Source organism: Anarrhichthys ocellatus, unplaced genomic scaffold, assembly GCF_004355925.1.
Source record: "Anarrhichthys ocellatus isolate YVR2014 unplaced genomic scaffold, GSC_Weel_1.0 scaffold1, whole genome shotgun sequence".
Classification (NCBI taxonomy): Eukaryota; Metazoa; Chordata; class Actinopteri; order Perciformes; family Anarhichadidae; genus Anarrhichthys; species Anarrhichthys ocellatus.
Window position 1 is genome coordinate 13,576,401 of NW_022280031.1, and position 23,498 is coordinate 13,599,898.

At 43.7% G+C, this 23,498-nt stretch overlaps 1 protein-coding gene across 3 annotated transcripts in view; it reads right to left on the minus strand.

Moving 5' to 3' along the window:
• cdh4 (cadherin 4, type 1, R-cadherin (retinal)) overlaps positions 1-23,498 on the minus strand; it is a 175,062-nt gene that overhangs the window by 38,419 nt on the left and 113,145 nt on the right. For all 3 annotated transcript variants that reach the window (XM_031843244.1, XM_031843236.1, XM_031843227.1), the window contains 2 exons: positions 17,910-18,092; positions 2,188-2,343 (listed from right to left, as the gene is read on the minus strand). In XM_031843244.1, coding sequence (XP_031699104.1) covers positions 2,188-2,343; positions 17,910-18,092 — 339 coding nt within the window. The remainder of the gene's footprint in view (positions 1-2,187; positions 2,344-17,909; positions 18,093-23,498) is intronic.

The following is a 23,498-nucleotide window of genomic DNA, read 5'->3' on the forward strand; positions in this document are numbered from 1 at the left end:
TGTGTGCGTCTCGCAGACTGCAAGTGTATGTGTGTGTGTACATCAGTATTCTGCAGGGTGAGCTTTAGTATGACTGGACCAACCACAGAGGAGAAGTACAGTTTGTATCTGGCCCGGCGGTCCCCTTACCCTAGACCTGCGTTATAAATCGTTTTTATCAATTAATTCGAATTGGTTTAGGACGATGTTTAAAATTGAAAATCAATTTTCCGTTTAACCTGGGTAATTAAACGCGCAAGTTCTCCTCAGACACAGGCACAATATTAACATGGCTTCATGCGCTAACAAAAGGGAGGGGTTTGTTCCTAAAAAAAGCACCGTCAGCAACCGTGTCATTTTAATAATCAAGAAACAATCAATATTGTAATTATTCACAAATTTACCTCAAGGGGCTTTACAACCTGTACAGCATAATACACTAATTGTAATCTCACTGTACACTGAAGTACACACATTCATGCAAACAAACAAACCCTAAAAAATAACCAAACATTCTCATATTTGCTCAATTGTGACTCACAGTAGGTCCTGTATGAGGCTGAGGCTAACCGCCGCTCTCCTCACCTCGCAGATCACTTCCCCTCTGCTGCCGGTCTGTCAAAAACAGCAGCCTCGACGCTCTTTTCACTTGAACCCAAAACTAACAAGCAAAGTTTGGCCAGTGAGAGTGCGGCAGTGCTGGGGACTTTCTGTATAGTTCAAAGGAAGTAAGCGATGGACTAAAATTTCCCCTGGGTCGAAATCTAGCTACATTCTCCGACATTAAATCATACATTGCATCACAGGCAGCATTGGTCCACGGGAGTCTAAACAGGAGCCGCATTCAACTTGAAGTGCTCTGAACCCAACATGCTGTTTTCACTACAGGCAGTGTCAAATAAGAACTGTTTACTGAGCGGCTGTCCTTTCCCAGGGACCAATAAACTGGCTGCTTTATTGATCCCAATTTGCTGGTTGAGTGTAAGAGCAGGTATGGAGAGACAACAAACACACGCGCGGCGGTGTCCAGAGCCCTGAACGCAGCAAGTAAGATAACAAGAGGCTCATCTAAAACTAAATGGAGCACACACACACTCACAAAAGTATGTGACAAACCAATCAAGAAGGCAATCATCTAGAGCTTAGTGTTTGTTTAGGCGCGTGTCCATTGGTGTTTATAATGTGTGCGCTGACAGAGATCCACTCTCCTTCATTCTATTCTTCCTCTGAGATGGCAGCATGCTTTTGAATTAGCTCTATCAGCAGCGCAGCCATCTATCATGCTGTCAGGCACGCGGGTGTCGGGAGTCTGACACCAGCGCTCACCTCGAGCGGGGGATGTTGGATATAAACTGAAGCCTGTAATGTGTGTATGTAAACCAATGGCCTGTAGCGTTAACACAAGTCTCATGTGGTCTGCATATTTAATTCACAGATTCATAAAGCTGTTTAACCCCCGGGGTTCCAGAGGGGGCCAGGCATGAACTCCAACCTCCAGCCTCCTGTCTGTGTGTGTGTGTGTGTGTCGGGGAATCCTATGGGCCATATGCAGCGCTAACTGTGCAGCTGTTAGCCTGCACCTTTGAACGGCACAGCTGTAAAGTGCACAAGGTGAGCGTGGGACAACATGTGTGGGGAAGGGGGGTACAGCAGTACGGTACAAGATGGGAAGGCCGGGCGCACACAGACAGAAAGTCAGAAGAACTGGGGAAGCGAGAGCCCCGACCCTGTTTATCAATCAGCATTCCAGACATGTTGGTACACACTAGACGCTGCACCTGCTCATTAGCTCTGATGGTGAGAACAAAGACAACAGTTTTTCTGCACTCCACCTTGGTTCTGTCTCTCTTCCCTCTGTTCTATCCACGCCGCGCCACTCTGTGCGGTTAAACCTCGATACAAATGCCAGTCAAAGTGGCTGAGTGTTTTGTCGAGCCATTCGTCCTTTCATCGCTTGGCTTTCGGCATTAATCAGAACCTTGAGATGCTGGTGTGGAGGTACTGTACACTTTTTTTCTGAACGCGCTCCAACTTGTGCTTTTGTTTCGGCAGGCAACATTTAGGGTTAGAACGAAAGGTAGATGGGGAAAGAGGACAGGCGAGGCTCATTTCCACAGGGATGATTAGGAGATAATGAGACGGACGGAAATGGAGATAGGGGGGGGGGACGACACAGAAACAGACAAGACGGACTGGCTTCGTCCTTACATGGAAGGAGGCCCTCTCCTCTCGGTCCAGGGGCTGGGTGACAAACATGTTGCCGCTGATGGGGTCTATGTTGTAGATCCCACTCGGGGGCTGATCGGCGCCGGCTCCCGTGATGCTGTAGCGGATGCCAGACGCCTTGTCCTGATCTGAGCGGATCTGAGAAGAGAACCAGAGAAACAAGTTTAACGCTGCCTTGGCTTTCTTCCTGCACATAGAGAACAAAACGCATTGTGAAATACAGTTTTAGAGAAGCGTGAAAGGACACGGGGTGTTTGATAGAAACACAGATGAAAATATTTTCACTGCCATCTTTCTTTTTGAGCTCACACTTTGAACCTACAGCCTGAAGCTAAAAACTGAAAATTGAACAACGTGCAGTGAGGGAATGAGAGCCACGTTCAGATGATTTTGTCTGACCTGTTGAGTTTTTCGTTTTCTTTTCCTTCATGGCGGCGTCTCGGCAGACCTTGAGCAAGTGTAAAATGACCTTACTACCAGCTATGCTGGTATTTTTGACGGCTAACTGCCTGTTATTCTCAACCATGTCTGACTGGCGCTTAATATCTCAATGTGCCTGTTTCACCTTCAACACCTCAGTTATTTCTCACACAAATCAAAATGTGACATTTAAAGAGTGATATATTTTACTTTGAACAAGTTTCAGTTTGTACGCTTCCACTGCCACTGCAATAGAAATATCAATACTTTTGCTCAGCACCGTCCTAACTCAGAAGAAGACAAAAGGAGATGGGATTGAAGCATTTCTGTGGCATTGATTTCCAATGAGCTCCAAGGATTCAACTATCTCACAGCACAATGCAACAACGTTAATGTGACATCTAACTATCAAGTAAAGAATCTCTGTACGTCTGTGTGTGTGTGTGTGTGTGTGTGTTCTTCACATATCTCAAGAACCGATCACCAGGTGGGTGCATTGCTGGGGACCTAAGAACATTGAACTGGGAGTAATTTGGCCAGATAACGTTAGAACCTCAAAAACAAAAATCCCTTTTCCTATCCATATACAAGAAAGATTTGTACACTGTCACCAAATTGGTGCAGAACATCTCTGGACTTTTATGGATTTTTAAAGTTCCATACAGTTTGCTCAAATGCCTTCTGTGGGCAAGGCTTATATTACCAAAAAATGTTATGTGTAGATATGATGTCTGTGAGGGACCATGGGAAATTTGGTGTCAATAGGCGGCGCTGTAGCAGCATTATCTATACATCAAGGAATCTCTGTCTGTGTGTGTGTCCTTTGCATATCTATAGAACCACTCATGCGACCTACTTCACACTTGGCGTGTGTATTGCTGGGCACCCAAGGAAGTGCAGTGTTGAAGTTGGTGCAATTTGGACCTGCGACATATTCAATATCTTCAATATGCTCGGGGCGGCACCGTTCACTGCAAAACGCTTGCCCAGCCGCCATTTGTGGTTGGGAATCATCATCTAAAACAAACTACGGTACGACTCAGTATACAAAGCTGTAATGTGATTACTGTGTTCACGTTTAGTATACTGATTCACAGGAATCATTTAATCAAATTACAGTGGCCAATGACTCTATAAATCCAGTAATATGGATTGATTTTATGGATTTATGGGTCCTGGACAGTTTAATCTATCTCTTGGTGCTTTATCTTCATATCCTCTTCCCTCCAAACTGGGACTGAACCATCACTCTGGCTACAAATTACAAATCAGAGGTAATAATCCCGGAGTCAAATGGTGAGAAAAGGAAGGCTTGGATCTTTTTCTCTCTCAATCTTTCTCTTCTCCTCCTCTGCAATTTCCCCGGTCTGTGGGGCTGCAGATCATGCATGAAAATGAAATTACTTCATCCGTTCAGCAGTGACGGCGGCTTCTGCATAAAACATCTCTCTGTTTGAACATGAAACCCCGTCTCCTAATTTCCAACGTGGTCCTCCCACACCCACGGTGTAGCACTCTGATGCAAGCTTTCACACCGGCAATTTTCATTTCCTGCGCTCGCTTCACACAGGATCCGTACGTGGACCTTGCAGGTTCAGGTGTAATGTACAGCGTAGTATTACTCCCATCAATCTGTGCACTCAGGCTGTTCTACTCGACGTTCATGTAATCACTGTAGCATGACAATGATACTGTAAGACTGATTACATTTATTATTCACGACGCCCACCCTCTGCTAATCAAAGCGGGATGAAATGACGCATCAATAATAACTTAATTTCATCATTCACCCTCATCAGTGTCATAACGCGGTGCAGAACAGACGGATTATGCATTGCGGTAACGAGAACATGCCTGAGAAATTCTCTGTGTTATCTGGGAAGTAGACAAGCTTGTTAAGGCCTCAGCCAGATCTGGTCGAGTTGTGGGAACATGCAAAAAAAAAAAAAAATACTGCAACGAAAAAACACAAAAAGAAAACACTACCCTTCATCTATTTCTGAATGTAAGTATTTCTCGGGTGCATAAGAGGCAGCTTGTAGCCATGTATGTGTGTGATGTGAAGTGTTTGACAGGTAAGAGATTCTCTGTGAGCACAGCAAAGCGAGGATCAAAAGGACCAGCTCGGTTCAATAATTAACAAGGCCGTCATGTGGGAAACGAACATGTGAAGTTTTCACCTGCCACGGCTCTGCGCTTCGGCATCCGGACGTGTGCGCGCGCGCGGGGTTGCGTGTCTGGTGGTGTGAGTGTCTGAGTGTTCGCATGCGATCTGTCTCTTCGCTGGAGCTTCAAAGCAGACCGCGTGTAGCTGCCACACTGGTGGAACAGCCCCTAGAGGAGACAAAAGGAGCTCTTACACGTCATGCGGCCTCTGCCTTTCCACGCCTGCTTTAAGAATTCCACATCAAGGCCACCTGAGACCAGATGTCACATTTGCCGGTGTCTCTTAATGAAGAGTCTTTATATCAATAAATTGAATAAATGAAGGAACACGGCTTCTCGGAGTCCTGGGAATCCCATGAGTGACAACTGCTCAATTGAGCCATTTGAATGGAACGCTAATGATGAAAGCTGGGATTTCTATCCTCCTCTCCATCCCTCTCTATCTATCTATCGCTGTCCTTCATTCTTTCACTTCAGTACCTCTTGGCAGATAGAATGGCTACTAATCATGCAAAAACTAGCAGATGCAAGGAACTAACTGGCTGTCTGTCTCCGTCAGATCAGACCAGACATCAGATAAGTGACCTATTTGTAACTCTTTGAGAGTGATTTCCTTGATTACTGACAACTACTGGGATCCCTGTGGGACAAGCTATCAGCGTGAGAAGAAAGACGGAGAGGGATGGAGGCAGAGAGACATGGGGAGCGAAAGCAACGAGGAGTTGGGGGAAAATTAGATGGGGAATTAGTGTCCTGTTAAACTCCTCAGGGTGACGCGAGGCACGCAAACAGACAGAGGGAAAGGAATGTAAAGGAATATATTTCCATTTATTGAGCATAGTGGCTGGCTGCCTAATTAGCGCAGTGTGAAGTTTCAGTCTGTCCATATCTCTTTTAATTGATCCAACCCTGTATGATCCCCTATCTGCATAAATAGTTTGGTGCTTACATAAACAGGGACTAATTTGCTGTTTGTTTGATGGTACTCTGCCTTTCATCCCTTCAATCCATGTCGGACTTATTTCTAGCGAAACCGCACAGCGGACAAACTGGCGTTCTGCTATGCAAAGGACGAGGGCGCGGGGAGCTGTAGTGCTCTTTTCTTCCCTGGCAGTATTTGGCTTCCAGGAAGCAACATTCATTCAACCAGCAAGTCATTAAAGGACAGTGTGCTGCAGGCACCCATGGGATCATTAAGGGTTACTGTGTGCTATGGGCTAATGTCACACAATAATGGGAATCTGTAGTTTACACTCTTTGATAGCCTCTTTTATGTCTCGTCTGCGCTTAATGGTTCAGGTCTGTGTTGTAGTCCTTCGGGTTCACACACACATCTCTCTCTCTCTCTTTATTTTTATAGCTCTTTATGGGCTCAGCCTCCTCCCTCTGCCTTTAGGGCACATCAAACACCCCCCACAGGTTACACAGGCTCACAAGAGCCACACCAGTATACCACGGGATCATTCAATACCACACATCTATTCAACACAGTATGAATTTACGGTCAGCTACTCTATCATCAAGAGGACAATGCTGTATGTTGTTGCCTCTTTTTTTCAATTGATCAAATGCTCCACTGTCGGTTAAAGACGTGTAAATGTCACAAGTGCACGTAAAATAGAAGCAGCTGAATTAGTTTTAGGACTGCAAAGAAGCAACGGCCAGTTCAACCCGTTCCTGTTATTTGAACCCACTTTGGTCAAATCCCTGAACATAAACGGTTGCTTTGTGTGTAGCTTGTGTAGCACCTTAGTGCTACAGATGGAAAAGGTTTTAGCGGCAATGTAAAGTGGAAGTTTCAAGCTTTAGGAGGCTTGCACTGCTTGCCCCATGTCGATGTATTAGGAGGCCGTCCATCGGTGTGTGAATGTGTGGGTGAATGAGAGGTAAGTTGTAAAGCGCTTTGTCTGGTGAGGTAGAAGGGCGCTATAATAATGCAGTCCATTTAGCCTGTTTTAAAAATCTTTCTAATGGAGGTGGTGAGGTGGTGAGTGCACGACCCTTAGAAAGAATAGAAACAATTAAGACAAAAAAAAGAAAAGAAGGTTGAAAAAGTTTTTTCTTACTCAAAGCAAGGGTGAAAAAGGACAGAGGCTGTTGTATGCTGTGCAGATTGTAAAGATATTGGGCTATATAAATAAATTGACTTGACCTAAAATACGTCGGGATGATTTGTTTAACCTTTGATTTTTTTTCTTTTCTTTATTTCTTTCTGTCTCGGAGTTACATATAAAGGTATCATTTTATTAAATAATTCTATTTTGTAACGGGTTGTGCTTTAATAATTGTGTTTTCAATCCTAACCCGGTATAGATACGTTTGATAAATGCAATAATGTTTTATGTGTATAAAGTAAATAGAGTGAGGCAAGTGGCATAAAGTCAGCTATTTATATTACTGGGTGGCGCCACTAGCCAAACATAGACAAACGCCTACTACACAGCAGTTTGGTATGTGAGTTTGAGCGATGGTTAATATGCAGTAAAGCTAAATGAATGTCATTTCCATGCTGAGGTGCATTGTGGGAGGAAGTGATGCCAAACACTCAGGGCACAGACTATGACTGAGCCTTTCTGGAGGCCTCTCTGTCACGCTTTAGCCGTCATAGCTGTCAACCATAACTAAGACAGCGACTGCCAAATATCTGGATGCCTTCAATAGAGACGACTTATTGATTGGATGCCGAATTTACTCACAAGCCTGCTCTGCTTTTAGACTCTGTCTCCCCCTCTGAACCTCCTGTTTACGTTGGCACGAGAGCACGTTAGACAAAACAAAATGGTTATAAAATAGGGACGAAGACTACTTTCTATTGTCCAAAAATATAAATAATGAGGCAAAATTCAGGATTCGATTGAGGTATTCTGTCGACGATGGCTGGTCCATCATGTGGATCTAGTGCAAGCAGAATACAATCAGAAGATTTCAGACATTTTTAAACAGGGGTTTCAAAGATAATCAAATCTAATTTGCTCTCTTCATGCTTCTACTCTTCTCCCTTCAAATGACTCAAGTCGTGTGAATTTCTCGTAATTTCCGCCGCAAGCTCATACGTCTAATTTCTATTTGCTTTACTGCTCCTTTATACACTGCTGCCTGTCGACCTGGAGAATCGCTAGCAAGCTCCTTAATGGTTACAAAATATGCTTTCATTTTTTTTTGTATGTTTTCATAGCAGATTCACAGCAGGTCTGACACCTTTAGTGAGCGGTTTAAAAGGGAAGAAATGACACTATCATGCCGGAGGAGACTACTGATATTCATATCTTGAGCAGTCTCCCTTCAGTGTCACCACTGGGTTGAGAATATTCAGAGCTGACAATAAACCTTTACGCTCGTGGCAGCGGTGAAATGGCTGCTTACATGAGTCACCGCAAATGGATGAACTGCCATGTTGAACGGCATTATCAAAAGCATCAGTGCATCAGAAAGCTACACAAGCATCCTTGAAAATCAGTTTGATGATGTCTCATCTCTCCCTGCTGTTATACAGTATCCGTTTTCTCTTTGTTGAACATGAGGGAAATGGCAAAACTACATGCTTTTTAACTTCCTCTTAAATTTCAGTTTTGCATCGCTTTGATCCCTCCTGCTGTGTGCTTGTCACTCTTCAAAGGCTGATAGGGCGCAGGAATTCAAATAACCTGATAGGCCATCCACACAAACATCCCACGAGGAGGAGGAGGAGGAAATATGAAGCACAAGATGAAAGAAAGAGAGATAGGCTGACAAAATGGAAACAAAATGTGGGACCTCAAGTTTTTTTTTTTGCCAGCCTTCAAACTTTCCCTCGTACAAAAATACAATAAACACGAGAGAGTGCGGCGATGAAGAGGGGTAAAACCTGTCATTTAGTGTCGTCGTGAGAAGGGAATGGTGCGGATGGTTTTAAAAATAGTCACATTGGAGGTCTGTGTGTGAGAGAGGAGCTGCATGGAGCTCAGGTTTAATATATCTCAAGCGAGAGTCACCGACAGCCACCGTCGCACACAGTTATCCCTGATACTCATAACGAACAGCCGCGTCTGGGCCTCGGCACACAGGCATGCTAGTGCATTATGGATCAGAAACGGAATGGGAAATGACCCAAGCTGCATGCAGCTCTGCAATATGTTTATTTTTTTACTGCCATTCTTTCTGTGTTTGGGCCGCCGTATCTCTTTCCGTCTCTCACTGCTCCCAGTGGGAGGGAAGCAGTGAGAGTCCCATCAATACAAAACGAGCGAAAGTCGCCACTTGAGGTTTGTCTGCTCTGGTACCGACACTGTTATTCCGCCATTCTTCTCCACTTTCTAACGCGGTCAATTGAATTGAATCCTTTGAGTTGCGAAGGTTTCCTGAGGCAATTCGTCTGTGAAGTGGGTTTGGATTTAAAGATAATAGGGTAAGACTTTCTCTTTCTCAAGACAATTTAAGGAAACAAAGCCGAGACCTTTTTGGGGAGGATGCTGTTCTCCCTACAGAGGAGGTGTTTTAATGTGATGCATGAGAGAAAAAGACAATCCAGTTATGTGAGTGTGAAAAGAGAGAGGAAGCTTAGAAGGCAACATCTGAGGACGCGGAGGCATCGTCAAGAAATATCTCCTTTAATGAACACCAGAGAGCATTCTGAACGCCGGCAGCATATCCAATAAATAACCTTCAAATGAAAGAGTTTGGCTCTCCATTTAAAAAAAACTAAAAAAAACAGATATGAAGTCAAGAGATGAAAGATGTTTTTTTATCCAATCTCATATGGATCAAAGATATCTGGAGTTTGCCCCTAAAAAGTTTGACCGCGAACCTTTTCTGTGGTCTCTCTCTTGAACTACCCTCCTGTTCCCTCCTGTATGTCATCCGTCGTTACCCAGAAGGAGAGAAAGAAGTCCCGGTGCTTTCACATTTTTGTATCTGCTCAAAAATAGATTAGATGCTTTCTCAAGTCACTGCCTCCACCTCAGACCATTAACCAGACGGAGGAATGAAATGTAGGAATCGGAGAAAGGGGCAATTAGAAGGAGAACAAATATTAATGGAAGTTAAGAAGTGCCTCACAAACCCAATTACAGCATTAGCCAGGCAATTTAGATGAGCTCTGCGAAAGGAGAGAATCCTGTTGAAATGTACCAGCGGTCTCTCTGCATTAACAATGGCATTAATTCCCCCGATTCCCACCGAGAGGAGAAGAATAGAGCAAATAGAGCCATTCTGTCTCCTTTATAAAGACAACCACATTCCATAATTCTGCGATGGGAATAGAAGAAGGCCGCCGTTCCTGTCTTACCCGCCCCAAACAGACCGCGGACCCCCTGGAGAGTTGCAACTCGTTAAATAGCACAATTCTCCTGCTCTACACAAGGCTTTCCAATACTAGAACGATAGGTAAACCACAGGTCTTCCGTGCACAGAGAATATCCCACAAGATAATTACAGTGAAGACATGGTTGGCTGCTGGAAGGCTGACTAAAGGGAAAGGACAGCAGCATGAATGGGTAGATATATAGATAGGTAGAGGTGTGGACGGAGGGAGGGGGATGCGAGGAGCTTTCTGCTGCTCTTGCACTTTTCCTCTTCGCCTACCGCCATTGTTAAATTGCATGCTTCAACCGAAGCTGCTGCCACACGCTCCCATCGGGGACATGCGGCCCCGACAGCCCGGCCAATCAGCAGCACCCTGAGGCCAGTTGAAAGCCCTTCTGGCGTGCCTAAGGCTAGCGGGGTCCAACCAATCAGTTAGAGGCCAGGCTTGAAAGGAGGGCCATGCTTGGCTCAGGGAGCTGCTAAGGCTGCCAATGGGAGTCCAGAGGGGGAGTTCGAGTGGCTCAGAGGGAGGCTGCCAGAGGGGTCAGAGAGGACGAGGGCAGACTGACAGTTATTTAGTGAGAGGCTGAGCTCTGTGTCACTCACAACAGCACTCTGCCTTTGTACTACTGGTGTCGGCCCTAATGGGACTGTCACCTTCTAATTGTCCGACTGGGGAGGCAGAGAATGACAAAAGCACACATGCGCTCAAATACAAAGACAATGCATAGAGACACATACAGATACTCTCAGACGCTGGCTCAACCCAGCAAACAGAAGGCAATGTGCACAACTGTTTACACATACGTGCTCTTTTTAAGCTGAAAGAGATTTGTGTTCATGGGGAAATTCTCACATTATGTTAGACTGCACTGACCTGCACATCCATCAACAGCAAAGGCAAGGGACTGTTTTATAGAATACTTACATTATGTGTGTATATTATGTCTGCGCTATAGTTCCTAACTTTCTCTCACAGTTTTTTGGTGCTGGGCAGGTAAAGTCTTTTTTTTTTTTTGCTGAAGGCCGGCGGCTGCTGCTTGAAATGAAGTTAATGAGAACAGAAACAAAGAGCTAAAAGACACAACAATGTTCTGCAGAGCTGAGGGTAACTGCAGTTTGATTAGAATTCTCTGTGGGTTTGTCACTAAATCAAGTCAAGACAATAAACCTGAGACTGTTTACATTTTTGATCGATTTATAAATGTAAAGTAACACATTTTTCTGTTGATGAATAAATGGGATTCATTTAAAAATGTACTTCAGAGGGAGCAATTCAAATGATGTGATTTCCTTTGTTAAATCACTGAGAAGAATTTCATACACAGTGCACTAAACAGTATGTCATGACTGAGATCTCTAGGCCACTGCATCAATTTTGCATCTAAAGGGCCATTTTCACCAACTGACCTTCTTAAAAGAGCAAAAATAAATAAAGATTTATGTGAAGTAGAGGCAAAAATCAATGATAGAACAGTCACAACAGTAAAAAAATGACATGAATAGTCTTGAGTCATCATCATCTGCTGGACCACTCAAGAGGACATGGACTCTAGACGGAGGTGGAGTGGGGGAACATTAAGCTGAGTTGAAATGTAATGATGAACTAATTCTTACTGGCTCTTTTGGTGTTAACGGCTATGCCATAGGGAATTACAGATTGAACTATTGGAGTCATTTTGAGGTATTGAAATGGTTATGTTAATTAAATGATAATCTTTACCTGCTGTCAAGGAAATAATTTAGTTCACACCGTTCAGCTCAGTCATGAACATTGGTGTAGTTTAGCACTTTACACATGTGATGTTGTGTTTGCTGTTCAGTTTTGACTAAATTGCACATTACTAGTGCCGTGCACGTTCACAACAAGCCTGTTCAGAATGGACCGGATACTTGTCCTGTGGTGTTGTTGGTGGCAGTTTTCTCGAAAAACCGCTCATATAAACAATTTCGCATTCAACACTGCACTTTGGGTCCTGAGCAATCACACCTGCCATGACATAGACCCGAGTCACGGCTACTCACATAAAACACTGGTGAAATAGACACACAGTTATTCATGAAACAATGCAGCATCAAATTGAAATTGAAAGGTCCACTTTGACCATATGTTACTATATGTAATACCTGTCTTTTACTCTTCACTTGAAGAAAAAAACTTCTTCTACCAACATACCCAGTTACAGTACGGGCGAAAAGTAAAGCAAGACCCAAATCCCTAAATCCACTCCTGAAAACACACACCAGCGACGCTGCGAAGCAGGTATTTTGCTGGCGGTAACGTTACTAGTGAAATATGGTCCTACTCATGGGGGAGAAGAACACAGCCAAGTTGGGAAACACTGTTGAAATACACTCTGGTTTGATTGTGCTTCCAGCTGGCTATCCGCACGTGTTGACTCCAGGGAAGTGAAGAAGAGTTCGGTTGCTGCTGTTTATTTAGAGTTTATTCACATTGAACGTGTCACGTGTCGAAATTGCACCAAATTCTACAAAAGCACTCCCGCGGGTCCCCAGCAATACAAGCATCAAGTTTGAAGTCGATGAAGTAGAGATGAGCGGTTCTCAAGATATGCAAAGGATAGACAGACAGAATTTAGTTCGATGTAACGGAGCCTACTGCTGTGTGGCTTAGCAATTAGGACAGAAAATGCTAAAGTAGTGAAGAGTATAGAAACTACACTTCAGATCAAACCCCTGCAGCCCTTAAATAGCTTGAACCCAAATCAACCCCACGATTTTGCAGATACCATGTAAGTTCTGACATTAACCCTCATCCCCGCAGGCCCCAGAGGTAGTCTACCTTTCGTCACAGGTGTTTCATTCTGTCATTGCGATTCTTCATGACTTTGCCAATCGTTTTTTAAATATGACTTCACATCATTGTTTTCTGTTTCTATTCTAATTAGTACTTTTTAAAAATACAAATGTATTGGAGTCCCGGGGGACCCCAGTCAAAAGCACCTGCTGGCAACCTGTGCAGTTTTAATAGATTAAATAGAGTAGATAGATCAAATGTCTGCCGTGGGTTCTAATGTAAAGTATCACACACTATCAGGGGGGGTAGGAGCGCTCTGTCAGCCATTTTGAAGGAAACACAGATTTCCTCTTGAGCTCTGACTATTTTGGTATACATAACATGCTACTTAACTGTAACTTTCCCAATATAATAAAAATCAGTTTTTGAGCAGATAAATTAACATAACTTATAATGTTTTGTAAAGAAATCAGTTAACATTGTACAACAGTATGATGATTGATTCTTACAGTAGCGTATTTGGTCGTCATATACATGTTATATATGTTGGTAGGATGAGGGGTAATGTCAAAAAGTTGCCATGTTCCAGACTTTCCCCTTGAAGATAAAGTAATGTGTAACCTGGGGTGAGCTGACTACTCTTAGTAGTACTTTCCTTTCAGAGAGTGCTACCAGTCATATGGTGCTACGTTTGAATGTATTATTTAAGTTAGAAAACATTTACTTAAAGCCTTTGGGCCAATGAATGAGTTACGACTCCCTGCCGATCAATCAGGTGGTATAAGACACGAGACGATTTAGAGGAAGTCATTTGTTATGCAATACTTTGCTGAAACTACATGTGCTTGGTATGCTGAATGAGTGGAGGTTTATCTTGCTGTTGTTTGTCCTTCACTGTCCCTCGCTGCCTCTTTCAGAAGTGAAGGAATGTGCTTTCCATTCGAAAACTGTGCTGGTGGATTTAGTAAAGTGATTGATTTGAAAACATTTCTTTTTCCAGGTGAATAATTCCATTAAGTGTTAAATTTAGATACATTTGGTCCTGAATGATGTAATCTAATGGTGTACATCATACTACCTAATTTACCTATATGTTGGTGGAAACACGCACGTGTACACGCTCACCCACATACACAAACTAGACACAGTGGAAACAATATCTGCCAATGCAACACGAGATGCAATAAAACTGCAGACGAAACAAGCGTATCCAAAAAGCATATTACGAGCTCATTACGAGCTGTAATGAAATACACTCTGCAATATGAGGTTGTAAATAACCCACCGTGTTTTCATTTTGGGTATACTGAGCAAACAGCAGTACTGACATTCCAATATCACTGAGCTTACTTGCTCCTACACACACATATCTACATAATAAAAAAAAATAAAATAACCTGTTCCTAAAGTTTTCTTCTGCAAAAGTGTGGAAAGTTAACTTGAGTGGTGAGTGAACATTTGTTTTTGTTTGTGTGCTTCTGTTTGCTTTTGATGAAATCCCTCTAAATGAGGAGCCCCCAGTCATTCTGGCTGTGACACATTCAACACTACACTGTGCCGTATTATATTACCCATGAGCACTACCGTAATGGGCTATTCAAAATAATGAGGTGAACCAAATCATGCTGAGATGCATTTTAATAGGCCGGTTCACCTATTCACCTTAAGACCTGCATTCTTCTACAAGAATGTGAATGCACGATAAGGACTGTATATTACAAATATAATTACAGGTTCATTTAGCTCCATGGAAAGGACATGGAGTCATGCAGAGAGGAATAGAAACGGCAAACACAAACTTTTGTCTGCTCTTTCCCTTGGCATGTGGAATAACATAATTATTAAATGACTGTCCGAAATGTGCTCAATTATTTCCAGCTCATGGTGTTTGTTTCCTTGTCCAAACCGTGGGTCAGAGAGGAAGCCAGTGTTTGAGGCCTGGTTCAGTGAAAGGAGGGTCTTCTCTCTCCCATATTCAGACTGCTTTCCATCAGTTTTGCCTCATTGGCCCCGGTGTAGGTGCTGCAGGAGACGGTTGAGATGAGAATGCCACAAATGGTCTGAAACTAATGTTGGCCTCCCTCACCCTGCAGATTTACAGCACTCCCCAAAAGACTTTCTATCTTTTCTTTTCTTTCCCAATAGCAGCCTGTCCCCCTTTTATATCTCCCACCCTTACTGCTTTTCAAAAGGAGTAGTTCTCGCCATCCACCTCAGTATCCATTTAACTCGGGCTGTTTTTCAATCTCTCCATTTCCGCTGCACTTACATCTGTCATGTCAAATAATTTGACAGCGAAAGCTCGGAAGCATATTCCATTTGAGCACAATGGTAAATCAATGGCATCAAAGCTGCACCACTTGTGGTTCGTCATGACCGAATTGCACGTCAAAGAGAAAATGGCCAGCAGTGGAATGGCGCTCTTTTACGCTGTTGTGTGTGTGTGTGTGTGCGTGAGAGAGAGGGTGTTTTTTCTTTGTTTCGTGGAAGTGAATGTAGCTTTCAGAAGCATAAACAGAATATTGCCATCTGAGCAATAAGAGCTGTGATGATGATGATGGTGGTAACGTCAGCAGGCAGTGCAATATAACCCCAATAGCACCATAAATATTACATAATGACAATGAAGGAATAGATGACAGCTTTATGATGGTATGAATTATTTTTTATAATTAAATCAGCAAGTACTTTCTTTTGTACATGGAATTGGATTTGCCTCGGATTAATGAAATATCCTACAGCAGCAGAGCTACATTAGCCTCTCATTGTGCTCCCACTGAATCAAAGGGAATAACCACCACCGCTCCACCACACACCTCTTTGGGCGCGTCATTCGCATCATTTGATGCTTGCAAAGCCGTAATTACACTCCGAGGGTTAATTGGTCTTTTTAAACCTAGTGAACCGGGCTGTGTGACGGCTCGAGTGTAGAGACACAGGTGAAGAAAACCTCAAAGAGTTTCCATGGCGCAAAGAGCCGAGTGTGTAGGCTTTAAAGGTTGTGCTTGGCCACTTCTGAGACCAGCAAGATAAAGCACGGAATCCCCAGAGCTCATCTCCTCGGCTGCCTGTCAGAACGGAGAGTTGTGTTGAGGAGAGAGCAGGGGACAGCATGAGTCACGCACCCCATGGTGCACTACTTTCAGCTACGGCTGAGGGCTGAGACACACCTATATTGTGTTCACAAACTGTATAGCTGGAAGCAAGCTGGGAGATGTTCCCTCGCACAAACACACACACACACACACACACACACACACACACACACACACACACACACACACACCAAGTCAACCTCAACACTCACATGGCCACACGCACAAAGGAAGCCCGTGAGGTTTAATCCAACCATCTAACACCCGACATGTGAAAAGGGGATAAAAGAGGGTCCATTTCTCCAGCAGGGCAGCACAATTAGGTGGCTCCCCTGACACTGCGCGGCCCTGCTGTGTGTGTCTTGTGTGAGGGTGAGTGTTTCCATGCCTTGGCGGAAAATCTGCCCTCTTGCCGACACACTGGTGAAAGGCGATTTCCGTAATCCGGGAGTGTAAACCTCGCTGTACAAATGGGCGTAAGGGACTTTGTGTGTATTTTGTGTATATATATTTATGTGTGTGTGTCTGTGTGTGTGTATGTGTGTTTGTCAAAACTGCTAGCAAAATGCTGCATGTCTGTCTGGGTCTCTGATAAGAGGCATCGAGAGAGGGGAGTTTAGAGCTGAGAGCATGATGCCTCCATGGGAAGCTTGCTTTAGATTTTCCGTATTTCTAGTATTGGTTGTGATCCACTGGTTGTAGTTAACAGCTGTTTACATACATGCTCTGTTCAACTTTTTGTTTTCATTGAATGGAAATTGAAAAAAAAAGACGAGAGATAAAATCCAATATATAGCAATATTATTTTAGGCTGTCAGTCAGTTTCATTAAGAATTAATTATTTTTTTGAAATTAAATCAAATTAAATTTATTTAATCATTGTCAAGTGTTTATTATACATGTTCCACTTAATGACTGTTGCATTCTCAATTGTATTACTCTTTTTTATTTATTCTGCTTTGGTACTTTCCCTTGTTTTATAATTCATTGCATATCTCAGAGGTAAACGTCTGTTTAAACGCTATAAACTAAATCCATATAGACGACCTGAGTAAAATTCATAAAAGAGATCCAGGCCTGTGGCTTTGAAAATCTGCAGAAAAGGGTGTGTATGCATATTTCTTTTAGTCAGAACTCTACAGAGCTGAATGCATCTGGCTCCTGGTGGACGAGTGGTTGACGCATATCAATGCAACAGTAACATGACATCATATCCTCATCTCTTAAAATCTTAAAATCTAATATATTAGAATTTAGATTTGAAGAAGTTGAGTTTTGGTCAGAGAGAAAACCCTGTGCAAACATTGTATGCAACTTTATCGCAGTAAAGCAATGCATGTCTGTTAAACGGCTTTTTTTGTTGCAGAATAAACGCTAAAATGCTAAAGCAATCCTTTAACAAACGTGGATGTGCAAGTGTTCCCCAACCTCGGTACAATATGGATGTCACGATCGCCCAACAATTTAGATGTGCTGTAATCTACAAAAAAGATGCACTGTGATGTGAAAAATAGCTCACCTGCTATATTAAGCAGTTCACGGAGAGAGAATACTCCTGAGTAATCCTCAGATCTATTCTTCTGAAACCAAGCATGGAGTGCATATTTGTGTGCTTTTCAAGCAACGATTATTATTTTCCTTCTGCCTGTCTGTGGCGCCCAGAGGCACAGCAGACAAATCACCTGGCATCATGACTTAAATCGGAGACAAGAGCAGCGCTGTTAGCCTGCTGGGTGTGCTTGATAGAAAATACCAGAATGTTGTGTGTCTCTTGGCCTCGTGGTGATTGTAAGAGATATTACTCCATATTCACCACTCTTCTCTCTGGCCTGACCTGAGTAAGTGCTTAGAAAAAAATACATGGCTTGTCTACCTTTCATTGGTTTTCTCTGCAACGACAAGTTATGTAAAAAGTTCTGCGGTGCACCAAAAACATTCCACATCAAGTGTGGTATTTGCTGAAATTATATAAACATGTCACTCACTCTGACAAGCATGTGAGGGAAGGGTCCTCGGGAGTTTTCAGGCACGTTGATAGGTGGGATGACCCAGTCTCTCTTCTGTCGCCTCAGCCCATTGGCAGAGGAGCCCCTCTGATGTTTTCGAGGAAACTTGATAACTCTGGGTTGGGAGTCCCAGGCTCTTGACAGCATTTCTTCAATGCCACCCTGAAAAGAAAAACCCAAACATGTCACACTGTGCCACATCTTGCATTGAATAACTTGCGCATCGTTATCGTTTGAAGAATGCTATTTTGCCACGACAGGTTGGAAGATGAATCTATAAAGTGCTGCTAAAATTGAAACTAAAATGCCGGGTGTCACGCCGACAATAACCCCATTTTGGAGGAGTGACAGAGTGACAGACACAAGAAAATATGAATCTTTTTTTTTCCTGAATGCTGCTGCATCACATCTCATGAGGCCTTTGCCAAGACACACTTAGCCTGCCCAAGCCCTCGGCTAAGACAGCGAGGCCTCCCCGAGGCTACACGGCTTTTGTCCACCGACAAAACCCAGCCGTCTGTGCATTCCTGCACAGATTTTTAAAAGCAGACGCCATTATTCCTGCCCGTCTCTGTCCTCTCTGTCCGTGCTGAAGACAGACTGATGTGACACTCTGCCTTGACAGAAGCCTATCGTCAGATAAAACAGGTGTTGATGAAATACCAGTGTAATAACAAGGGGAGCAGGGGAGAGAACCAGGACACCACCCAGCAGTTTTGTTTGGATGTGAGAACTACTTCTTATTTTTGATGGCGAGGTACCTTTGACATCATACAGGACAGCGGTATTATGGGTAACTCCTTTGAAGGAATGTATGGGTGTATATACAACCCTCCGCGATGACTCCCTCCAGCTACAGCTGCAGAGAGGAGATTGTGTTCTTGCTCATCTTGCCTCGTGAAATGAGGGTTAGAAGGGTGTTTAAAAGACGGAGTGTTTTTTACCCAATCCTCTATGGTGTCCTCCTGTGTAAAATGGTTGTATTGCTGTAATCCACCTAATCCTATTGTTGTCTCTAGGCCCTGTGTGTACACACACACACAGACACACACACACACACTCTCACATACTCACTGCCATTGTGTCCCTGTCACCTGAAGCACAGTGGAAATCCTCCTGCTCATCCCACCTGGAATACACACAACGCAGGCAACACACAGGCAACGCAGTGCACACGAGCAACCGCGGCCTCGTTGCCACACCAAACACAGGCCACCGGTTCATCATATCAATATGCACCTACTTTGCCTGTGACTGTCCCGCTTTGCATGTGTGTAAGCTGCACCTGAGCAAACGCAGTGTATATTTTTCATCTTTTGTTTGAACTCTTCAACACATTTGGCAGCTCATAGGATTGGAGCTCGGCGCGGACCTCCGTACAGCCGGTGCTGGGTGTTTAGCTGGGCGGGAGCACGGACGTGGAGGGAGCGGGGGCGACCAAGCGGATGGTTAGAGGACAGAAAGAGGAATGAGGAGGGACCAGATGTGTTTCCCAGATAAGATAACTCTCGTTCCGGCTTCACTCATCCAAAACACTCACAGGTACCAACTGGCACGGGGGAGCCAGGGATGCTGCCAACCCAGCCTCCATGGACGGCAGGTGGAATTAGTCTCTGTCTGTGAATGCGTGTGTGTGTTTCTGTGGCACTGTGTATATTTGCAGATGCTCATTTGAAACAAACAAGGAAAAACAAGATCATGTTGAAAAAACGAATCATGCAAAGCAACGCAGATAATTGTGAATCATCAGGACTGTCTCCATGTCAGCGCATAGGGACAGCTATGACATATATGAGACCACGTGACTGCTCCTCCTCATCTATGCTCTGTCAGTGTGCTGCTATCATGACAGAGTCCTTATCCGCAGAGAAACACAATGAACGAATAGCTGCTCTATACGCCAATCAGCTCACTGACGTAGGCGGCCCATCAGGTCTGACGATAACGGGGTTGAAGCATTCGATTGGTCGGGGTCCCAGCATTCCTTTGGAAAGGATGCCAAAACAGAAGTCAGGAGGGGAGACGGTCAGGCAGAGAGACAGACACAGAGGGAGACAATGAAAGGGAGACGTCCTTTTATTGTAAGTCTGCTTGTGGATGATATCAGCGTAGTGGCTGCATGTGACTGTCACTTTCAAACAGCATGGCAGATGACAGCCTGTTGGCATTGTGACAATACCAGGATTACAAAGGAAAGAAAAAAACTCTTTGTGCGCTGCCAGGAAGCTAGGTGCTTATTAGGTTTTGTGGATTTTTTTTTGTCTGCATATCTGTGTATGCATTTAGTGTGTGCATTGTGTTCAGTCATGCCTCTGTGCACATATGGGAAATCATGAGTGCAGGCCTTGATGCAGGCATGACTGCACATGTACAAATGCGTGAAAATAACGCACGGGCATATGTGCGGGTGTATCAGTCTGTGCGTGACCCAGAGAGTGCATGTGCACATGACCAGGAGTCTGTGAGTGTGTCCCTGAAGCGCCCGGGGCTCCTGCAACCCAGAGGCAGGCAGGGCCAGCTGGCAGCTCCCAACTCCCAGGCAGGCCGCACATTGCTGGGGCATTCTTTAGGCCGGCAGCCTTCGAGCCCTGGAGCTGACATCTGGAGGTTATCAGCCTGACAAACAGGCAGAACAATACAATAAGAGTATGTGCTCATTTTCCCATTCTCTGTTCGGTGTGGCTCTGAAAACATTTGATTCAGGTTTTCAGATGTTATTCTTTTATGTCTTTAGTGCTGCAGTTCCCTTTGCTAGTTCACGATGATAAAAAAAAAAGAGATCACAGTGCTAGTCTTCAGTCAGGAGAATGTTCTCCCATGAGATCTTTTCTCAGAAACTAAAGTGAAGAAAAATAACATTTAAACCTAACTTTGTGTAAAAAATAAGTATTGAAACTCTCATAGCTGCTATTTGCCTGTTGAGACGCGCAGCTTTCCAGTGTGGATCGTCAACATAATCAGGCTATAATCACAAAGTTAAAGCACACAGCGAAAGCGCAACCATCCGATCTTGCTTTTCATCGACCAGTGGACCCCAGGGTCCTACGTTCCACCCTGTTGCCGGCCTTCGCCGTAATCTACCTCGAACAGGTGAGGCTGTCTCGGGAGAGTGCGGTAAAAAATGCAAATCAAATAAGCACTAAAACCCGCTCCGGCAACCGGTCGAGTCCACATCCAGCGGTGCATAACTGATGGGCTCTAAGCTGGTAGAGAAGTCAAACCAACGCGCCATGAAATCAGTACGAGCTGGAGAGCACTCAACGAGAGGCCCTACCTGTGTGAGCTGCGATAGCCTGAGTACATAGACACAGTGGAAAGGGCTCTCGGGTCAAAGATGCACTGCACTTCAATTGCTGTGGTATTGTGCACAAAATGATACTAAAAATCAGAGGGTTGATCACCGAGCACTTTTCTGCTGCCAAAACAGCAGAGTGAGAAACTAAGCCAGTTATTAAAAACAGATCAGTGCACTCTCACTGGTGCTATTCAACAAAGCGAGCGTAGCAAGAGGAAGAAGTCACACAACATATTGTGCGTTTGAGCCAATTCAACTGAGAACTGATGAACAACTGTCTCTACACAAAATGAGCTGGTATTTGAGCCGTCTGTCTATTAATCAGCATTGAGAGGAAGAGGATAGCCATGCTGATAAGGCAGAGATACTGGAGGTTGCCGTTACTGTACAGTAGGTGAGGTGATTATTTGTAAAATAAATAGAACAAAGAGATGGGCTCAGATAACAACTTACCTCTGTGTGTGTTTGTGTTTACCGAACTAGCAAAGGAAAATTGGCCACACTTCAGTTCCCAACTAACTTTGGTATTTTCGACCCTATTTTCCTTTCCTTTGTGTCTAAGTGACAAATGGGGACCACACTTTTGGAAATTGGTCCAGTATTGAGGGAGAATGTTGCAACCAGCAGACACGAAATGAGCTACGAGGGCAAGTGAGCAGCGTCAATGTAACTTTTTTTTTGTTCTTCAGACTGGAAAGAGTAAAGTACTTTTAGGCTCTAGAGAGGGCAATGCTGGCCCGCCGTGGGGTCCATTACTTTGGTCCAGATTGAAATGCATCTCTAGCGTTACCATCAGGTTCACATTGGTGGTTTTAATTAAGTGAAAGGGTTTTTGAAATTATTGGAAGGATTGCAATTACATTTTTGTACAGACATTCATTTTCCCCTCAGAATGAACTGTAATCAGTTTAGTGATGCCCTGACTAGTTCTCAATTTGTCCAATACTTTGATTCAAGACAAACTACCTGCAAACGGAAGTACGTTCCCATTCATTTCAAACGTACTTTATATAAACATAATAAATATTAAACTTCTGTACACTACTGTGCCATACATTCGTTTTTAGTGGTTTACTGTAATAATGTTGTACTTATGTCTTCCTGTTTCACTATCAGTGTTTTTCCTCTGGATCGTACAAACAGTCAAACTGCAGGAGAAATGCCGACTTCCTGCTTTGACTCTGTCAAATGGAGGAATGGTTGCTATAAGTCATAAATAGTAGATGTCAGTGAGGACAAACTGTTTAAAAGGGAGATTTTTCAGCCTCGTGGAGGTTGTCACTCAATGTTTCACTCAATTTCTGGAACGTTATGCAGTTTTAATAATGCGGGTCCATGAGAAATGGTAGTATTGGAGTAGTTCTACGCCATGTTACAAGCAGCAGGGAAATGAAATTAACCACCAACCAAAGTGTATTTTTGGTATCTTAATAGGCATTCCTTCACCCATGTTCCTGTCTCACATTATCCTGTAGCACATACTATATTTTAATAATTTATTTTTTAATGACCAGGCTCCTAATGAAACAGGTATTCAGTTTTTATTCCTCCTTGGGGCGTACCGGGAGATTGGAACTAAATTCTACTGTAGCAGCAGTAGCACCCATTTATTGCATGTGAGGAAAACAGTGACACAAACACATGTAAACATTGTTCTCGCAGGAATGCAAGCTGCACTGTACGCATGAAAGCTGGTTTTCAAATTTCCATGTGATTAGAGAAAAAACTCATTTATTTCTTGTTCAATTATTGAATCTTTCTCCAGCTCCATGATGTGGGGAACATTATTATACGCCGAAAACTACATCACCTGGTCCTCGCAGACTCCGCTAGAGTGGAACATTAGCTCAATCAATGTCAATTATTTCCCGGTCTCCATTATTGCTCTGCCAGGAGTGGGCAGAATTTTAATCCCCACTCTGCAATTGCTTTAGCTACATGAGTCTCTGGCTTTTTGTCATGATTAGAAACATGACGGAACATTAAGCTCAATGGCGTTCAACAAGTAGTGCAGGAAAAATGATAATGGGTATGTCGCTCAACAAAGTGCAGCCCGGTGGTGGAAGTCAGTAACAGTGGCTATACATTTTGCCCTGTGTAGTTTTACAGTCTCTGCTAGCCAATAGAGCCTTGGCAGCAAATAGGGCCATGTCTCTACTTGTCACATACAAAGAGGCACTGCATCCTAATTGCCGTTATAAAATCTTGCCTTAGAGGTATAGCTGGAAACACAAAGACTGTGTACATGGTGACTACATGCAGGGTCAGAGAGC